Below are 20,044 nucleotides of genomic sequence, written 5' to 3' on the forward strand. Positions count from 1 at the left end.
ATGCGCCATCACTTGGTTTGGTGGTCGCACAAGTCTTTGGGGGTCGTCACTGATGAAAGACATTTAGTCTTCTTCGTTGTCCTTTAATTCACCTTTGGGTTACACATGTGCACCAAGCCAGTACAATGTAAGCCAAGACTAACGTATCACTGCATCTACATATCAAGGCAATAAATCCCTTATAATTAGCATTTTTTGGGACCGAACCAGGTTCTTTGGTCATTTTTAGCAACTATATCTTCAGCTTCTTTCCTGTGGTGCTTGATGAACATCTGCTGATAAGGGGGGGGGTGGGGGTGGGGGGGTGGAGCCCCTCCTCTCCCTCTCCTCTTTGGCATTACTATTTTTAACTTATTTTATTATTTACAGATATTAGTTACTGTACCAATATTGATTACTGTTTCAATTTTTATCAGCATGAATCATACCTATTGAACACAGGTGGGTTCGGAGCGCCAGGATCCGGGGCCCGTGAGGAGCTGCTGCTGGCACTGGCTGTGCTCAGCCCGCTGTGCCGAGCAGCCGCGGCCATGGAGACACAGGCGGGAGCTGTGGCCGAGGCCGGCAGGCAGCCCGGGCCAGCTCGCAGCTGCAAGGACGCCGGCAGCCTGTGCCCTGAGGCCGAGTCCGTGGCGGGCGGTTTGCGGGCAGTGCTTTTCTGAGCCAGCCGCAGTGTGCTGCCTCCCGTGTGGGCCCGGCTGCGGCAGAGGCAGGCGGGAGCGCGGCGGGGCCGGCAGCGGCGGGCAGAGGCCGCAGGGAGCAGCAGCCCGGCCTGGCCCGCTGCGGAGCGGCAGGGAGCTGCCGGGCAGCCCTCGGCCGTGTCTGTGCACACAGGGCAGGAGCAGAGCCCGCAGCAGAGGCAGGAGCTGCGGCAGGAGCCGGCCATAGCGGCAGCTCGCCGTGCCCGGGGCCGCAGCCGCAGCTGTCCTCTGCCGGCCACAGCAGCAGCCGCTCGCCTCCGAGGCTCTGGCGCTACCCGAAGACGAGGGGCCCGGCCCCAGCACTCTCTGGAGCCCCGCAGCGAGAGGAGCCGCCGGCGCCGCAAAGGGCAGCGCAGAGGGCGCAGGGTGAGGAGGAGGACATGAGGCTCGCTCTGGGCCGCGCGGGGGCAGTTCTGCCCTGTCAGCCTTTGCCTTGAGCCCTTTGCTTCTTTGTCATGAGCCCTGATCCCCGTCCTTGGCCAAGGGCCCCCACAGCCCTTTCCAGGGCTGCAGGAAAAGCTGCCTCAGTCACAGAATCACAGAATCACTGGCTTGGAAGACAGACACTTTCAAGATCATCGAGTCCAACCCATGCCCTAACACCTCAACTGAAGCTCGGGACCGAGTGCCACATCCAGTCGTGTTTTAAAGGCTTGCAGGGATGGTGAGTCCACCAGCTCCCTGGAGGGGTCTGTCCCAGGAAGAACCAGGATAACACTGGGGCCTTCTACCCCCTGGCACTTGGAGCTCTGGAAGTTTGTCTTTCTGCTTAGGCAAAGGCCATGCAAAAGGACTGGGAAAAGTAGTAACAAATCGAGTAGCCTACAGAGCTCTAAATTGATGTGCAAGGAATACAGAAAAGATAGAAAAGAAATAAAGGCCAAACCCAAATGGCATCAGCAAAGTCTTGGGCATGAACACATAGCTGCAGAGGGTCTTCTCAGCCCTATTTCTTTGTATTTCTGGGAACCAGAGAAATCCTGCTTGAGCCTCTGGGGAGATGGGTTTGGGAGGTAAAAGTTCATTTCTTTTTTCTCCTTGGGGCAGCTCCTATTGCTAGCATCAGCTGAGCCTCTCTCCAGCCTGATGCCTGTTCTGATTGTTGTAGCAAAACAACTGATGGCAGACAGAAGACACTGACGCTTGCAGAGATGTGACTTTTTCCAGTGCCAGCTGTGAGTGGCAGACAGAAGAAAAACTCCTGAAAGCACAACTCCATTGGAAGATTGACTTCCTTTTCATTCCAATGCTCTAGATCCACTTCTGAATTGTCAGTTGTTCATTAAGGATTGGAAGTTCTCTTTCATTATTTTTTTCATGTGGTTTGGAAGTGGAGGAAGCTCTCGTTCATTCACAAACTCCAGACCAAAGTGCCTTTGGAAGATGCCCCTCGTGGCAGTTTTTGCCCAGCCATGGTACTTGTGGATATAAGAAAGCAAGGGCAATGGTATTTGCAGCCAAAACCCAGCAAAGCTTGGCTCAGCCAAAACATCCTGGGGAGATAGAGGCCTCCAGCTGTTCCTAGAAATCAGCAGAGTTCCAGCAAATGGTTGTGTAGCACTAAGTGCAATCTCTTTGCCTGGATCAGAGCCTTGCTCAGCTGAAGAAGCAGAAAGATCAGCAAGGAGCTCCCAAAGGCCCCTCACATCGTTTTGATTTTGCTCATCTTGTGTAAGTTCACAACTAAACGTGCATTTGCATTTGAGCTAATGAGAGAAAAAAAAAAGTGAAAAGAGACTTTATGGGAGGACCATGACATTGCACAAGAGGAATCACTGGTGTGCATTTCATTGGACCTCTCTCAATCCTATAAAAGTATTGTAGCCCTGATTTGAAATAGGCTGGTATGAACCAACTTGGAGAGACAGAGATTAAAATGGCTTATGGGGTTTTTTTTTTAAAGTGAGAAAAACTACCCAAAGGGTGTTGTTTTGTGACATTTTAAAATATACTACCTCAAAATTACCAACTGCAATAAATTAAGAATTTTAAAAGGTGTGTTTTGGTATATGAATAATAAAAACTACAAAAATGTGCAGATATGAATGCATGTTTTCATAAAAATCATGAAATTCTAGACAAAAAAATACATGCCCTGAAATACAATACAAAGGCAGATAGAACTGTACTTGAATGATCTCTTTTTAGATTGCTGGAGTTTTTTCCTTGTGAAGAGGAGCTAGGGTATTGCTGAAGAAAAGTGGCACCAGCAGGACGGGGCAGCGTGCCGTGCTCCATGCAGAGGCTGCCAGAGGCTGCCCAAAGAGCACCCTGCTGCAGCCAGAGCCCTCCTGGCCTGGGGCCTGGGAGCAAAGGGCCAGGGCAGCCACCTCCTCCTCGTCCTGACCCTGCCACCACTCCCTGCTGCTGCTGCTGAGGGAAAGAGAAGACTCTCCTAAGGCCCCATGAACGAATGCACTTACACAGCACTGGGGATGCCAGTGAAGGAAACCATGTGTCATGTAATGCATGTGTGACCAGAGTCACCAAACACCACCTAAACATGGAATTGTTGCACCTCTCTAGGACAGGCAGAAATTTAAAGAATTAACTGGAGACTTCAGGGCAGAAGAGGCCAGAGGAGGGAAACAACTCTGAAAGGAAAAACCATCATATCTGGAGGGGAAAACATCTCTGCCTGCTCAGAATTGGTTGAGGGAAATGTCTCTAAGCCTCTCCAGAAAGGGATGCTTTAGGTGAGCTCTGCACCTCCAACTGCCTTGGACCAGAGCCAGGAAGATTCAATTATGTAAATGTTACATAGATAGATAGATAGATAGATAGATAGATAGATAGATAGATAGATAGATAGATAGATAGATAGATAGATTTCGTTACTGAAATCTCTCTTTACTGTCCTCTCTGTTGCTACAGATATCAGAACTTGGTAGCCAGTGCCACACTCAACTACAATCCTGAGATTGCTCTCCTGTTGCTTCAAAAAATCACACTCTTGGGGAATGTGGAGCATGTAGGTGCTTACAGAAAGGGATCAGACCCAGAGCATTGCACTGGGAACTGCACTCTTTGTGCATCTGTGCTCGGGCAAGTTCTTCTCTTGGACTCGACCACACTGGTGGAGCTAAACTGGCTGGAATCAGAAATGCAGCCCAGCCCCTTCCAGATCCTGTGACCTCTGAGGAGCAGCTGGGATGCAAGGGCATTGACCTCCTGCTGAATTCCCAAACACAACACACACTGATTCCCTGGGCTGCAAAAAGGCATGAGCACTACTAAGCTCAAAGTGATCTGTAAGGCCATACTGGCTGGCCTGGAACCACAACAGTTCCTTCTGCACCAAGGTCCCTGCACAGAATGATGTGTTCTCATGCAAAACTACTGAATTCTCCAGAAGTGATACCTTGGAAATTAAAATTCTAGCAGACCCAGTCCCAGTGCTATAAAAGGGCAGAAAATAATGATGAAAAGAACTTTAGCTGGGAGAAGAAGAAAATGAACAGCCTCTTCCGCCAAGCAAACAAAAAAAAAAAAAAAACAAAACAAAAAAAAAAAAACAAACAACCAAGAAGAAAAAAGGGGGAAAAGTAATTTCCAAAAGTGGCTTGAATATTTGGATGCACTGAGGAGATGCTGAAGGCCCCTCACGAGGCTCCTGCTCCTGTTGTCCAAGCTAAAGATTTCTCATCCTGACCAAACAAGCCCCCTTCTCAAACTTCTCAACATCCCTAGGATACTTTAACCCCCTATCCCACCACCTAAGTATAACCAACTTCCTCAAAGGAGGACAGAACATCGCATCCCACCTAATTGACCTCTCCTGATACAAAATAGTAGGTCCAGAGGGGCTAGCCAGCCTACAACTTACAGCAACCAAAACTGCCACCACCCTCCACTCAGGCCTAATCAAAGCTTACTTAGGATCATTCACCTTTCTCATCATCCTCGTAGCCACATACAGAAATAACCAATGGCCCTCAACCTTCGTAAAAACCACCAAATCCTCAAAATCATCAACAATGCCCTAATCGACCTCCCAGCGCCATCAAACATCTCAACATGATCAAACTTCGGGTCTCTAGTAGGCGTTTGCTTAATTACTCAAATCGTCACAGGTCTTCTGCTAGCTATGCACTACACAGCAGATACCCATCTAGCCTTCTCCTCTGTCACTCACATATGCCGAGACGTACAATTTGGCTGACTCATCCGCAACCTCCACGCAAACGGAGACTCCTTCTTCTTCATCTGCATCTACCCACACATCGGCTGAGGACTCTACTACGGCTCATACCTAAACAAAGAAACTTGAAACATTGAAGTCATCCTCCTCCTAACCCTCATAGCAACCGCCTTCGTAGGATACATCCTACCATGAGGCCAAATATCATTCTGAGGAGCTACTGTAATCACAAACCTATTCTCTGCCATCCCTTACATCGGGCAAACACTAGTCAAATGAGCCTGAGGAGGGTTCTCTGTCGACAACCCCACACTGACCCGATTCTTTGCTCTCCACTTCCTCCTTCCCTTCGTCATCGTAGGCCTTACTCTCGTCCATCTCACCTTTCTCCATGAAACAGCCTCAAACAACCTGCTAGGCATTCCCACAGACTGTGACAAGATCCCCTTCCACTCATACTACACCATCAAAGACATCCTAGGATTCGTACTAATGCTCTCCCTACTCGTCTCACTAGACCTATTCTCCCTCAACCTCCTAGGTGACCCAGAAAACTTCACCCCAGCCAACCCACTAGTCACCCCTCCTCACATCAAACCCGAGTGATATTTCCTATTTGCTTACACCATCCTCTGATCCATCCCAAACAAACTAGGAGGCGTACTAGCTCTAGCCGCCTCAATCCTCGTCATATTCCTCACCCCACTACTACATACATCAAAACTACAATCAATACCCTTCCGCCCCCTATCACAAATCCTGTTCTGAACCCTAGTCGCCAACGTCCTCATCCTAACCTGAGTAGGCAGCCAGCCAGTAGGACACCCCTTCATCATCATTGGCCAACTAGCCTCATTCACATACTTCACAATCATTCTAATTCTATTCCCTCTGATTGAGGCAATTGTCAGTGGGCTGTTGCACACTCACAGAAGCTTTGCTTTTTCCACTGTGTGAGCACAGCATGCAAACTTGCAGGGAAGTGTTAAAATGATTGAGTGAATTGCTCCTTTGCTTTTCGCTGCCTATGGCATTACTTATGGTGCCTATTTTATGACACATTTCACAAGTAAGTAGATGTTTCCTCTCTACTTAGGTCAGGGTGTATCCTTACCTGGCTTTTGTATGTCTTCCTGCTCTTTCTTAGTGACTGAGTTTCTGATTTTGAAACAGAAAGAGCATTAGGATGCCACTGGTTTGGTAAAGCTCCTGTCAAGGTGTTCAGCTAAAAAGGGGGTGTCTGTAGCCACAGGGGCAGCTAGGTATATACATGCAAGTATCTGCGCTCCAGTGTAGGTGCCCTGGACACCCCAGTCAGGCAGATAGGAGTGGGCTCTGACACTCAGGGCTTATGTGCACCAAAGCAACCTTCTGATGTCACTACGAGAAGGTGGCAACCTTTAAGTTTTTAAAGGTTTATTAAACCTTAAGAAAAGACTGTATAAGGAAAGATTGCAGCACTGGGAAGTCTCCATGATTAGCAGCCACATGCTCATCTACAAAAGGGATACTCTGCTTTTTTTACCTTTAGCCCCTCCCAATGTTTTGTCAGCCAATTCTTTCTCTGCTGTCCAGTGGTGGAGATTACTTTCTTGCATCTTGATTGGAGGTCAATTGTTGTTACACCCTGCCTGCTGGTCACAAGCAAGCCCTCCCCAAATGCCCTGACTACCAAGACTATTACAAGGGGGATAAGAAAGAGGACTATGGGAGGACATATTACAATAACAGCACTTTACATTTGAACATAATATCTATCCACATAATATCTATCTCTTAATTGTGAGAGCCAACTATTACATTACTCACCTGTAATGCACAGAAGCAGGAGAGAAGGCACTGGCTTGGCATAACAGCTGAAATAATTGCTTACAAATCTCCCCACATATTTGCACCTTTATTGGACATAGCCAGGACTCCTGTGGATGTACATCTCTGCCTTTCTTCCCCTTTGGAAGCAGTCAAACTGGCAACTCGTGGGGAAACCAAGGGCTTTGTGGGGCCTGCATTGCTCTGCACACACCCAGGCCACCCGTGGAACAGAGCTTTGGTGCCTAAAAAGATCAACCAGAGGAAAACAGCTGGAGGAGGTTTCATTTTGACCTTTCTTAGCCGCTAACAGAAGTTGTCAAAATGAAAATGACCAAGCAAGGCCTGATCCCTGCTGCCAGCTCAGGGTTAGAAAGGAGGCATTACTTGATTTCAGTGCTGGGTGCACAGGGAATCACTTCCCTAAGCCCTGCACACCCAGCAATCTCACCTAGTAGTTTGTATCCATGGAACTAAGACATATTCAATACTTTGCTGAAACTTACTGGCTAAACATTACCTCCAATTTTTTGACATATTTCAATCACTTCTCAGAATTTATTGACATCAGAGTAGGAGTGTCTTGTAGCTCCCTGCTGGTCATTGTCACAGGTTCAGGTGACCCATGCACAAAATAACCCAGGACAAAACTGGGCTTGCAAAGCAAATTCATTCTATTAGTTGCAGTAGCATATAATACATACTGACCTCTGGATTCCCAAAAATCCACTAAACAGGAGAAGGAGTTGGAGCGTGGTGCTCGGCAGCAGGGGCAGGTAGGCAGTGCACTTCCAGGACATCCCCTGGATCAAAATGCTGTGCATCTCGTCCTTCTGAACCCTTCAGCCCAGAACTAGGCCTTGTATCTCCTGCTTAGGAGTGGAATTTTACAGCAGGAGTTAGAGCAGCAGCTCACACATGCCTGGCATGTGAGATGAGGCCATGATGGCTCAGGATGACTCCATGACTCCCTGCCACCAAGGGCTGCATTGTGCATTGTTCTCCTTTCAAAGCTTGACTGCTCACCCATTGACCAATCCATTGTTTCTCTTTCATGGGTCATGGTCCCACCTGCTAAACAAGACACTTTTCTTCATTGTCTTGTCAACCTGCTCAAACATGGATCAAATATGGCAGGGCCTGGGACACGACTCCAGTTCCTGACACAGTCATTTGGAAAATATTCCCATTCCTCAAACTCTCCTTTGGTGGTCAAGAGCCTCCTAAAACACTTTCTTCCTTTTGAATGCATTCCAGCTACCTTCTTAGCAGGACCACTCTCCTTATTCTCAAGGCCAAGATAGCCACTTGCACACAGTAAGCACTGTAGTGGGGGAATACATGGTTCAGCACTCCTGTTAAAGCTAAAGGAATTCAAAAGACTATGCCCTGTTTGTTAGACTAAATGCCTCTCCTTCCTATTCTGAGAATCAAACACCAGTGTTTCATCAATACACCCTGCAGGTGCTCTTGCTGAGTGAAGCCACATTGCTGTGTCAATAAAGCAGCCGGGACTCAGTTTCTTCATGCAGGAAAAGCCAATTCTTTATTCACATAACTCATTTTTATACTGTTTTCACAGACTTGTGTTCAACTTCAACTGGCTGGTAGTTTCCTTGCCACACAATTTATTGCTTAGAAGGTGTATTAGTGTGTACATGTTAAGACTCTCTCTTTTTAAGACTCACTGTTACTCAGGTGATTACATTTTTCTTTCGTGGATGCTCATGGGACAAGTTTCTTGTTTATTACAGATGCAAACAGTTTTCTTAGCACAATAGCTTGTGCTAACTGCACTCGTGACTATTCTCATGGGAAGTTAGCTGGCTGCACGTAGAAGATGGAACAGGCCAGCTGGGAATTTACCACAGCGTGGTAAATAGGTATGATTCGTGCTGATAACAATTGAAACAAGAATCAATATTGATACAGTAATTAATATTTGTAAATATTAAAACAGGTAAAATTAGTAATGCCGAAGAAAAAGGGAGAGGAGGGGCACCATGCCCCCCCCCCACCCCCCCCCCCCCCCCCGCAGATGTTCAGGAACAGGAGGAAAGCAAGAGATAATGTTTGCTAAAAATTAACAAAGAAGGAACTCTCTGGTTGTGTCCCAGGAAAATGCTAATTATAAGGGATTTATTGCCTTGATACTCTGTCGAAGGAAGGAGACCAGGACAACAGATGGTTCATCACAGGTCCAGTTTATTGAAGAAAGCATCAAACACTTATACAGCAAATAATAAGCTTATGAATATTCTGTAAGCCAAGCAATCTATTGGTTAAACTATACCATCAGCTCTTCCTCATTCCTTTGGGCCTACATTCTCTACTTCTCACGTCTCGCTGTCCATTTCTTTATCATACTCAGCTAGGCCCAAGGACACGTTATCTTGCAGGTGCAAGATTTGGAATTAGCCACGGTCTTGTACTTTTCCATTCTCTAGTCAGCTAAATTCCCAACAGACACCTGCCTGCAAAAAGGCCTCTGCCCTAGTTAGGACATCTTTACCAAAATGATTCGGCTGTGTCCTCCCTCCTCAAGCCACTCTTTGACAAAACTCTCCACAATACTTAGATGTAGTAATTATGTTAGTTTTGGCTTACATTGTATTGGCTTGGTGTAACCCAAAGGTTAATTAAAGGACACAGAGGAGGACTACAAAATCCTCATCAGATGACCCCCAAAGACTTGTGTGACCACCAACCAAGTGGTGGCATATGGATGGTAAAGGTGATGATGAGGGCAGAGGTAGAAGTGTGAAGTATAGAAAATGGGAGGAGACGGCATTGACACATGGTATATAAGGACGAATATTCACTTGGCAAGCTTGTATGTGATGTGGCAAGGGTCCCAGAGGCCTGCACTCCGTACCCCGCAGTTATCTGTTGCTTATGCGCTATTATTAGAAACAAATTATCCCTTATTTTATTAAAATTCTATACTATCCAATTTTATATTTTTATATTTTAAATATTCAATTAAAATTGCTACTACTTTTAATATTGTTTGGGGGTTTTTTATGACGGGATAATTGGACAAACATAACAATAGGTAGGCCTGATTTTATAAGGCCTTTCTTTTCTAATAACCCTACCTGTGTGCAACACATTATGACTTTCTTTCAGAAATTAATGAAGAAAACGCGAATTGCCTGCTGAAACCCTTCTGCCCCCTTCCAAATCAGTTTACTCCTCAAGCACATGCCTCAGGCACATCCCTGATGTGCCTCTCTCCCAGCAGCTCAGAGCTGCATTGCACAGCCCTTGCTTTGCGCCAGAGAGCACAAAGCAGGCTGGCCTGGTGGGCCTGAATATTTCTGCCAAACACTCTGCATCTCACACCTTTGCTCTGGCTCAGTGCAGAACTGCAGGATTGCAGGCGCTTCCTCCCAGAGCTGCGTGAGGCGCTGGCTCCTGCAGATGGGCCCTGCCAAGCTGTCCCTGCCTCACACTGGCCTCGCTTCCCCTGGCACAAGTGCCGGGCCTGAAGGAGCTGCCGTGTGCTCCAGCCTGCCGAGCAGCCCGGCTCCCTGCCCCGGTTCCCAGAGTGCTGCACACACTGCTGGCCTTTGCCAGGAGTTGCAGGGCAGCTGGCAGAAGAGGAGGAATCCTCAGCCAGCCCAGCGGCCCACGGCTGCCCTTGGCCTTTCTCTGCTCTGCACACTCCAGACGGCCAATGCCTCCAGGCTGGGCTGTGCCCAGCATGGCTGTGCTTCCCCTCGGCAGCAGCCAGCTGCCACCTGGGCTCTGAGGGCGGAGGATTCGCCCGCTCCAGGGAAGAGGCACCCAGGTCTCAGCTGCTGCCTCTTGAAGCTCCAAGGGCCTCCTTCCAGCCTGCCTCTGCCGGGGCTCAGGCTGCTCCGGCCTCTGCCAGGGCTCTGCTGGGGCTCCAGCCTGGGCAAGGCCAGGCCTGCTCTCATCTCACAGGTGCTGACAGCTCTGCACCACAGGAGACCTTCCCGAGCACCCTCTCTGATCTTTCTGCTTTCTCACTTGAGCAAGGCTCTCCTCCAGCCAAAGAGATTATTGCATTTAGGGAGCCCCAATGCTCTCCAGTCACAGCTGAAGGCCTGCATCTGTGTAAGATGTTTGGGCTGCCCCATTCTTCCTGTGCTTTTGCTTTTAAATGCCATTGCCTTTTCTGCCTAAAATAGAAGTACCAAAGATGGCCAAAAACAGTGGACCAGTGGGCCATATTCCAAAGGCAGTGTGGTCTGGAGAGGATGAATGAAGAACATCCTTCCCCACTTTCACACCATGCCAAAGACACTGTTTCACTTTCCACCTTTAAGAAACAACAGACAATTCAGAAGGAATTCTCGAGTTTATTCGCAGAGTGAGAAGGAAGGGAATCTTCAAGGTGAGTTGTGGTTTCAGAAACTTTATTGATTTTCAATCCTACTCTGCAGTCCTATTAGACAATCCTACTCTAACCCTAACCCTTACCTTAACCCTAATCCTTATCCTTATCCTTATCCTTATCCTTATCCTTATCCTTATCCTTATCCTTATCCTTATCCTTATCCTTATCCTTATCCTTATCCTTATCTTTTTCCTTATCCTTAATCTAATCCTAATCCTAATCCTAATCCTAATCCTAATCCTAATCCTAATCCTAATCCTTATCCTAATCCTAATCCTTATCCTAACCTACAATCCTACTCTAAACTGATTGAGGAATAAATGGTCCTGATGATTGTCACATTCTTGTCTCCTTCCTCTTCTTCACTGAAACAATCAGTGGCACCAGGCTGGACACAGGCTCAGCAAATCTTACAAATGGATGCTGCCCAAAGGGAAAAAAACCAGATCAACAAAAAACAATGAACCATGACTTTTCAAGCTCAGTGCTTCACAGGATTCCTCCTGCTCCTAGAAGGATGCAGGAAGAGGAACAATGGGACTGTCTACACCTCCATCTTTATGTGCAGACTTTGCCGTCACAGGCAAACCTGGCCCAGACTCCCACTCATCCATTTATACAGGTGTCTTCATCTTGCTGAGATTTTAGCCCTGCCAGTGCTCTAGAAATGGTGCTTTCTGTCCTTGGAGTTTCTTCTTTTCAGGAAACTCCAAAGCCTCTCATTGGTCCCTCTCTTTGAAAGACAGGCACTGTGTTGATTGCCACAGGGACAGAAAGCAGTGTCTACCTTTCCATGCCCTGCCCCTCATGTGCTGGATGGTACCTTCCTTCCCAGCAGGGCCAGCCCAGTGGCACTGGGCCCTGCAGTTCCCTCTCTGCCACACAGCCTGGCAGTAACCCTGGCACAGTTCCCATCTGCTTGAGCGTGCCAGGCAGCAGATGGGGCTGGGACAAGTCCCTCCCAGCTGTCCCTGTTTGCGTGGCAGAAACCTCTGGGGTTGGGCTGGGGGGCACAAACAAGGGCCCCTCAGAGGCTCACAGTGAGCCCCCCACAGCCCCTCCTGCCCACAGCCAAATCTCTGACCCCTAGGCTGGGACTGGCTTCCTTGGGTTCCTCCTCCACCATTTCATGTCTCTGTACTCTGCATTGCTCTACTTCAATTCTGTTGCCATTACATAAAACTGAACACCCCACCAAATTACAAAAGAAGGTGACAGAAACAGCCAGAGGACCTCTCTGACTCAGGAAATGCAGAGAGAGGTGGGGTTGCTCAGTTTTGTCAAGAACATGCCCCAGGGAGACTTTATTGCCACTTTCTAAAACTTCAGAGTGGCTTTGAGGAAAGTGGAGGACATCTTTTTTAACAGGGCCAGTTACAATAGGATGTGGGTGAATATTTTTTAACCCAAATAGGATCTAATCAGAACTTGTTTACTCGGACCATGGTGTGACCCTGGCACAGCTTGCCCCAAGAGCTTGTAGGTGCCCCATCCCTGCAACCATTCCGGCTCCAGTGGGAAAGGGCTCTGAGAAACTTGATGTCTTTAAAGAAGTCCCTGCTCATTGCAGGACACTTGCACCAGAGGACATTTGCAGGTCCCTGCCAGCCCAGCCCAGTCCAGGATTCCTCACTGTTTTCATTTGAAGAGCACCAAGAGTGGAGGTGAGGAGGAAGGGGGCTCATCTGCTGCCTTGGGCTTGAGTGGAGGGAGAGCCCATCCTTCAGAGCCTGTTTCACCTGCAGCCCCTTCACATTCTACCTGCAGCAGCTCCTTGGCAGACCAGCGCCGCGCCTCGTCTGTCTGCAGGCAGCAGCTCAGGAAGTCACGCAGGCAGGATGAAAATAGGTTGGGCTGCTGCAGCTTTTGTCTTCCTCCTGTGGCTATCAGGAGTTGAGGCTGGGGAAAAAGGAGACACCAGGCTACACCTGCTTCTTTCCCATCTGTCACTGCTCTCCCAGATCCCACTGATTAAGCTCCACTCTGCAGTGGCAGTTTCTGCCCTGGCAGAGACCCAGAGATGACTTTCCTTTACCAACCAAAAACCCCAAACCCTGATGCAGCCACAGCCTCTCCAACATCTCACAGATCTTGCCTTGGCAGCTGATTACATTGACTGACCTAATTAGTGGGAACTACATCAGCACAAGCACATTTCCTTCCCTGACGATTCATACCAGCTTGAGAGGCTTTTTTGGAAGAAGGACTTTCCTATACTAACTCTACTGTATCCAAAGGTTAGTACATGGAAAGTATTTCTGCAGAGCTTCTTGGTCCCTTAAGCACCGCTGCCACAAAACAAAACTAATCAAGCTTTTTGCTTTGTTCTTGAAAAGAATGGGAATTGGAGGGAAAGAAAGGAAATCCACCAGGTATTCCTCAGGTAAGGAAACAAATCTTTGGAATCTCATCTTCAACACAGACACATTATGATCCATGCACAAATGTACTGGGATGAAAACGCCTGCTTGGACACACAGGAGCCACCTGCAGCTCTGTTTCTCAGCAGTCTGAAAATTTCTGCTTTCCTTACATGGAAAAGAAAAACCTTTCATGGTCAAATCAGAAGGAGAGATTCCATCCCCACGGTCACCCTCTACTCATTTGGCTACTCAAGTCAATGCATGAAATGGTAGGCCCATCCCAGAAAGTGCCAGGAAACAAATGGGAGGTTTTGGCAGGCTCTCCACATCACCAGGCTCTGGCTTGGTGACGTGCAGAATGTGGCTTGGGCTGGGAGAGAAACACGGTCACTGAGTGTTTCAGCAGCACTGCACAAGAAGCAGAAGAGACTCTGTGGCCTTTACACCCTCATGCCCGGGTTTCAGGCATGTTTCCCAGTGAGAAGAAACTGCACAGGGGGTTAAGTTCCTCTCTAAAAACCAGTGTCTTAGCAACTTTCATGTGTTTGGGCTTCTTTTCTTCATTTCTGGAAATGTAACACCAGTTCTGAGAGGCTTGCCTTGTGGTTTTAGGGGCATCTTCACAGACAGACAAGTCAAGGGAACAACTTGAAACCCAAAGCAAATGTTGCCTGAGAAGAGCTGGGGAATGTTTGCCTGTGGTGAGGCTTGAGCTGTCTGGCAATCCCCTTCCATGATGTGCAGAAACATCCAGCTGCTCCCCAGAACTCAGACCCTCTGGGCATGAAGGCCTCTGGAAACACCTGACAATTCCAGCCTTTCTCCTGCCCAAGAGCATCTAACCTAAGCTGAGCTCCAGTTTCTTCAGCAAGGCCAAGGATGCTCACTTCCATGCAGCTGACAGTGTCCATGGAGCTCAGCAGGTCTTTCTGATACTCCTCAGGCCAAGGAATTACAGTGTAGATTGGCAAGACATCAGCTGATCATTATCCAGTGTGGTTCATGTGGAACCAAGCTCTAACACGCTGACAAGTCAGAGGGAGAGAGCTCATTCTGCTTTTGCAAGATGGTATTTAGAAACATAAGACACCAACTTGGAACTATTCAAACCTCAACTTGCAGAATCCATTTCAAATAGAGAAAAAGAACAATGGCAAGAGGCCTTGGAGTCTCCATAAAAATGCCCACCACTGTCATGATAACTCTGTGCTCATGGCACTGAAATAGATGGTGACGAAAGAGATTTTGCTATTACCCTCTTTAAGCCAAAGGAGAATTTCAAAGCCAGAAATGGCAATGCACTCCCCTTGTGTACAAATAATTTATGCGGCTTTCTGTCCTTTTCCCACATCACCAGAGGTGACAAAGAGGGTTTTATCCTGACTCTCAGCTGAGCTCAGCCACTGGCCATGGTGGGGAGCTGGAGCCCTCCCTGTCATTATAACAGAGCAGGCCAGGGATGGCCCTGCTCCTGTGGTAAAGAAACACAGCACCAGTGTCAACTGCCCATGTTGGATACCAGCCCAGGCACCTGCCTGCAAGTTCATCAACTTGTTAAAGTACCAAGAAACAGCCAAGGGTTTGGCAACTGCAGTCAGAGAAAAGCACATCCTAAACTTATCCAGTCCACCCACACACATGACTGAACAATGTACAGATGACTTGAAAGCCTGAAAGTTTCAACAACCACAGGATTTGGAAAAGATGCTACAGAATGGAAGAGAAGAGCTGCATTTAAAAAATGAAAAAGCAAGCAGAACTGCTTGGGCATTGCTTTGGTAGTAGGTTTTTTTCTCTTTTCCTTTTTTGTTTACTTTTCTTTTTCCTTTTTTCCTATGTTTTCTATAAAATTGAAACTGGGAATGTCTAACCTCTATTTCTCAGGATATTTATCACATGTCTACCCTGTCCACTGAAAAATTCTTGTCTTTCAGAAACAGAGTTCCAACATTGTTCAAAAAACAAGTGGGAAATGTCAGGCACGGTTGGAGGGCAAAATGGCAGGTTTCTGAACTGGTTAGGTTTCTGAACTGCCACTTCCCTTTCTGATACAACCAAAGCTACAGCAGATGCTGATGTGTTGCAGGGGCATTTTTAGAAGGGGACCTTGGTGGAAGTGGTGCCAGCAGATGGCAATGGGATTTTGTCCAATGGCACACAGAACATGGGACAGCTGAGAAAGACAGTGGGATCAGTGAGTATTTGCACCTTACCAAGACAGGAGTTGCATTCCAGGAAGGAACTTCTCGTTCCACCATTTCGATGCCCACAATTCCCAAAGACCATATGTCCACTTTGGGGCCACATGGTTGACCTGTCACCACTTCAGGCGCCAGCCACCCAGCAGCGCCAGCCACGTAGCTCCGTCTGCCCTGCTCAGGGCTGAGCTGAGCAAAGAGGCCAAAGTCAGCTGTGGAGAAAAAAACAAACCGTGAAAGCCAGCTCCAATTAGGAAACCAAGCAAAAGAATTCCCCACTCTCAGGCTAAGAATGTGCTGTTGCATCTCCTGGAGAACTGTCCACACTCAATTTCCTTGGGGCTTTAGTCAAGGGAGTATGGAATTGGCCACTTCCAAAAAAACCCAGGTTTCTTAATGCTGCTCACAGCAGTAGACTTCATTCCCCTGAAGCTTTAGATTGTAGATCCCTCTGTCTAGAAGGGACACACACAGAGCAAGGCCACTCTTGACTGCTTGTGATTCCTTATACCTCTGTGCACATCGCAACTGTGCCCTCAGCTCACAGCAGGGGTCCCTGCACTGCCACCAGCACCATTTTTGGGGAGCTGGCAGTGACTCCAAGCAGCCCCACACCCACATCCCTGGAACGCTGCACCTGACCAAGAATATACTGACCCAGCTTGACAGAACCGTCAGTTCTGAGAAGGATGTTGCTGCTCTTCACATCTTGGTGGATGACATGGTATGAATGAAGAAAATCCAGTCCTTGCAGGCACTGAGCGAGAAAACAGAAACAGGAGGGCAAAAATGAGTGATGTGATTTCATCACAAAAGAAAGGAGACAAAGAATCGAAAAGATTCCCTCTCCAGGGGAATGGGGAGTAAGGGCAGAACAGTAATGGCCACTGAGAGGAAGAGCTTGCTGCTCCAACACTTGCAGCGCAGGACCTTTCTGAGGAAAGGCACATCAACTTTTGAAAGAGCAACAGCACCTGCTGTTGTAGGCTGTCCCCTGCAAACCAGCCAGGACGACTCCTGCTGCAGTGGACCTGCTTTTTCCATGCAGAGGACAAAGGAGGGGTTTTGAAAGGAAAAGTCCCTCCCTTGGTGTTTAGTGGATCACTTTTGGGTGGGAGGCTGCATGGAAAAGATTTTCTTGCTGGCCTCAGCACAGGCTTGGAAGTATCACACCAGTCACTTTGCGGAAGCAAAGAGCATTTTGGCTGCACTTCTATCCTTTTCAGCTGAGGACTGAGAGAAATGAGTATTTTTTCTTTTCTGGTCATTTCAAATCCTGCCACCAGCACCTTTCCTTTTACAGGCAAGGAATGCAGTGAAGACAGACTCCAGGCAAACATTTAGAGAGGCAAGGTGGAGAACAGAAAATACAAATACGAGAGGCAGAGCAAGAATTCAACAGCAGGAGATAAGTGTACTGGCACTGAGTACAGTCAGTGCAGGGGCACTGGCAGGCCTTTCCCTTGAGATGCTTTTACTTGCCCATAGCATACCAGCAACACAGAAACAAAGCTTGGCACAGGAAATCACTCCAGCTCTGAGCCCCTGTTTCCCAGACAATCCTGCCGAAGCCTTTGGAAACACAGCTGGGATTGCTGACCTCCTGACTGATGGCTGCCATCTCATCTTCAGACAGGTAGGTCTGGCTGATGACATTGCTCAGAGTGCCTCCATCCATGTACTCCATAACCAGGGACAGTTCCTCACCCACAAGGTAGCTGAAAGAAGGAAACAAGGGCATGGAGATGAATGTACATGGCTAAGTTGCTGTTTGGAAAAGACAGGTTGGTTCTTCTTTTCAGATCCCTTTGAGACAAAGACAAAATAAAGGAAGAGACATTCCCTCTTGGCTGTGCATTGTTTGCCATCTGTGCAGTCTCAAGGAGAAAGGCACAGCGGCAAAAAAGGAGATGTCTTAGATGGGCAGCAAGCAAAATGTGCAGTTTAGTAACAGCCAGGATGAAAAAAACCTGTCATGCATGGTGTTTCTGGAAAAAAAGCACCTAGTCTTCCTGGCATGCATAGCAATGGAAAACAGTGGCAACAATCCAAGGGAAATCCTTGTTAGTTTACCTGGACGTAAGAAGACACTTCAAAAAAATCAAGCTCCAAAACAAAGTGGTGGCTGTGAATATAGATGAGTTCAAAAACTCATCCGGGTTTTTGAACAATTTTCAAATACCATGTGCCAGCGAAGACTAATGCAGACAAAATGCAATCTCTTCCCATCCACTGGAGATGAAAAGAGCAATAATAATTAGCCAATAATTACAGCTCTATTTTCTGCCAGTGACCAAAGTGGGATTTTACCTTGCATGTTTGCAACATGCAAACAAACATTCATGGGACAAAAGCACAACTCACCTGTCTAAACAGTTAACCAGGTTGGGATTTCTATTCACCTTCATGACCATGAGTTCGTTGACTTTTTGTTCCTTCTTCCTCAGTCCTTGAAGCTGTATTTTCTTGATGGCCACCTAAAACGACATTGAAAATCAGTAACTTGAGACGTTGGTGGCACGAGACCACAAGACACGTGGAGCGAGTGATTTTGCAATGACACAGCTGAGCTGTGCCAAACTGCCTTGTGATTAGGCACTGCAGTAGTTAGGAACTGACATTCCAACAGCCCATTTCTCTGCTCCCTTGGGAGCCAGTTACAGGACACGTGGGGCCACTGACATTTTGCCTTGACCACTTGGTAACAGCGGTGTCTCAGTTATCACCCACAAACCTCTGACCACACTCTCTGCTGCTTTGTTTGGGACTCAGAAGAAGTAATCCATGCCTTAATAATCTGTGGATACATCTTGGGCTATGGGCAGGGCTTAGGGCTTTCAGGGACGCCTTGCAGATCTCTCCCTATGTGCAGTTCCCAAGTGCAGCACTGCAGGTGGCTAAGGAACTACCAGTAACTTGCAGATGGATTTGCTGGCAGCCAGAAATGAGAATTCAGGACTCTGAAGCTGTAGCCCCAAAGAGCAGTGAGGTGCTTGAAGGCACCACCTTTGTTTTAGCAGTGGAGAGCGAGTGAGCGTGTCCTTCTCTGAAAGGAACTGCTGCCCTCCGTGCCTTCCTTCTGGCAGCTGAGGAGGACAAAGTCCCAAATGTGTTTTGTGGGCTGGCACCAGTCTGTGATTCTTGTGCCTTTTCAGCACAGCTCTGCCCAAAGCTCCAGCCACAGCTCACACCGGAGGGGAAAGCCCTCGAGTGCAGCAGAGCCTGCAGGGGCTGTTGACATTTACCTCTCCTCCTGTGGCAGTGTCGAGTGCTCTATAAACATCTCCAAAAGTCCTAGAAACAAAACAGAAGCAGAGAGAGGAGAAGCCATTTAGGTCTTGCAGTGAAAGCCAGCCTACACAGGAGATCTGTGCTGTAAATACCGCAGACCTGCAGGACACTGGAAGCATTGAGATGTGTTTGACAATGCCTTCTGAGCACACTTAGAAATTCTGATCAGCACTGACAATCTAAGCCCAGTGCCTGAACACATTTGCAGCTTGTCTGACTTCACACTTGATACCTATTCCGCCAGCAAAACATCTGATGCAAAGTTTTGTAAAATTAACATTGCTTGGACTCACCCACTGCCAATATTTTCCAGTTCGATGTATTTTAGAATAGGATTTTCCATCTTCACCATTCTTCCTGAGGGAAACAAAATGCAAGATGTTCACTTCAAAGCAGAGATCTCACCTTCTAGGAGATACAAAAGGCAGCCCCACTGTCTGGGGCTCTGAGCCCTCCCTTTGTGGACAGCTGGCTAACAACAACAGGAACGGGAACTGGAACAACAAGAAAAGAACAGCAGGCCCAGAGCACAAGTGGCTGGCACAGAGACTGATTTCCAGCATCCTTTTAAGTGAGAGACCTCTTGACAGCAGGCACACAGGGAAGCACAGGGAGATACATTCAGAGGAGACTGAGACCAGAAGAGAATACCTACCAAGGCAAGTAAGTTTGTCATCTAGAAACATTTAGGAGAGCTGGAACTAACAGTGCCTTTGTTTTCTTGGGAATAAACACTGTGAGATTTAGAAAAGGTTTCCTACTTGCTAAGATTAAGTGCACCAGGACACATAGAATCAATTCCTCTGAACAGATGCCAAGTTCAGAACAGGAGGAATATTGCCAAGTGTTCCCATCTTTTCCACCTTGCAGCAGTTTGCCAGAAGAATGCCTCTGTGTTTGTAAACCAGAGCAGCTCATGCTAGAACCAGTCCCCACGGGGCTTCCAGGATCAGGACCCTCACCCTTTATGAGCAGGCTGAGCTCAAAGACGCCCTTGCCCGTGCCCCGCGTGAAGAACCACGCTGCTTCTCTTCACCCTGACAGCGCAGCTCAGTCGTTCCCATTGCACTCGCCTTCTCGGCACCGCACACGTCCCCATCTTCCCAACTCAGCACGGCAGGCACAGAGGACAGCAGTGCTCCTCAGGCACCCCTGTGACACAGAGAGCTGCCCAG

General features: G+C 47.9%; 1 protein-coding gene and 1 pseudogene across 1 annotated transcript in view; one reads left to right on the forward strand and one right to left on the reverse strand.

The window, feature by feature from the left end:
* Positions 1 to 4,623: 4,623 nt before the first annotated feature.
* On the forward strand, positions 4,624 to 5,714 carry LOC131094573 (cytochrome b-like; annotated as a pseudogene).
* Positions 5,715 to 11,353: 5,639 nt separating this feature from the next.
* The window catches only part of LOC131094388 (serine/threonine-protein kinase N-like), a 37,794-nt gene continuing 29,103 nt past the window's right edge, over positions 11,354 to 20,044 (reverse strand). Inside the window, 6 exon segments of the mRNA XM_058041982.1 lie at positions 11,354 to 11,440; positions 12,779 to 12,916; positions 15,594 to 15,790; positions 16,236 to 16,335; positions 17,179 to 17,296; positions 17,943 to 18,055. Of these exon segments, the coding sequence (XP_057897965.1) occupies positions 11,354 to 11,440; positions 12,779 to 12,916; positions 15,594 to 15,790; positions 16,236 to 16,335; positions 17,179 to 17,296; positions 17,943 to 18,055 (753 nt within the window).

Source organism: Melospiza georgiana, chromosome 29 (assembly GCF_028018845.1).
Source record: "Melospiza georgiana isolate bMelGeo1 chromosome 29, bMelGeo1.pri, whole genome shotgun sequence".
Lineage (NCBI taxonomy): Eukaryota > Metazoa > Chordata > Aves > Passeriformes > Passerellidae > Melospiza > Melospiza georgiana.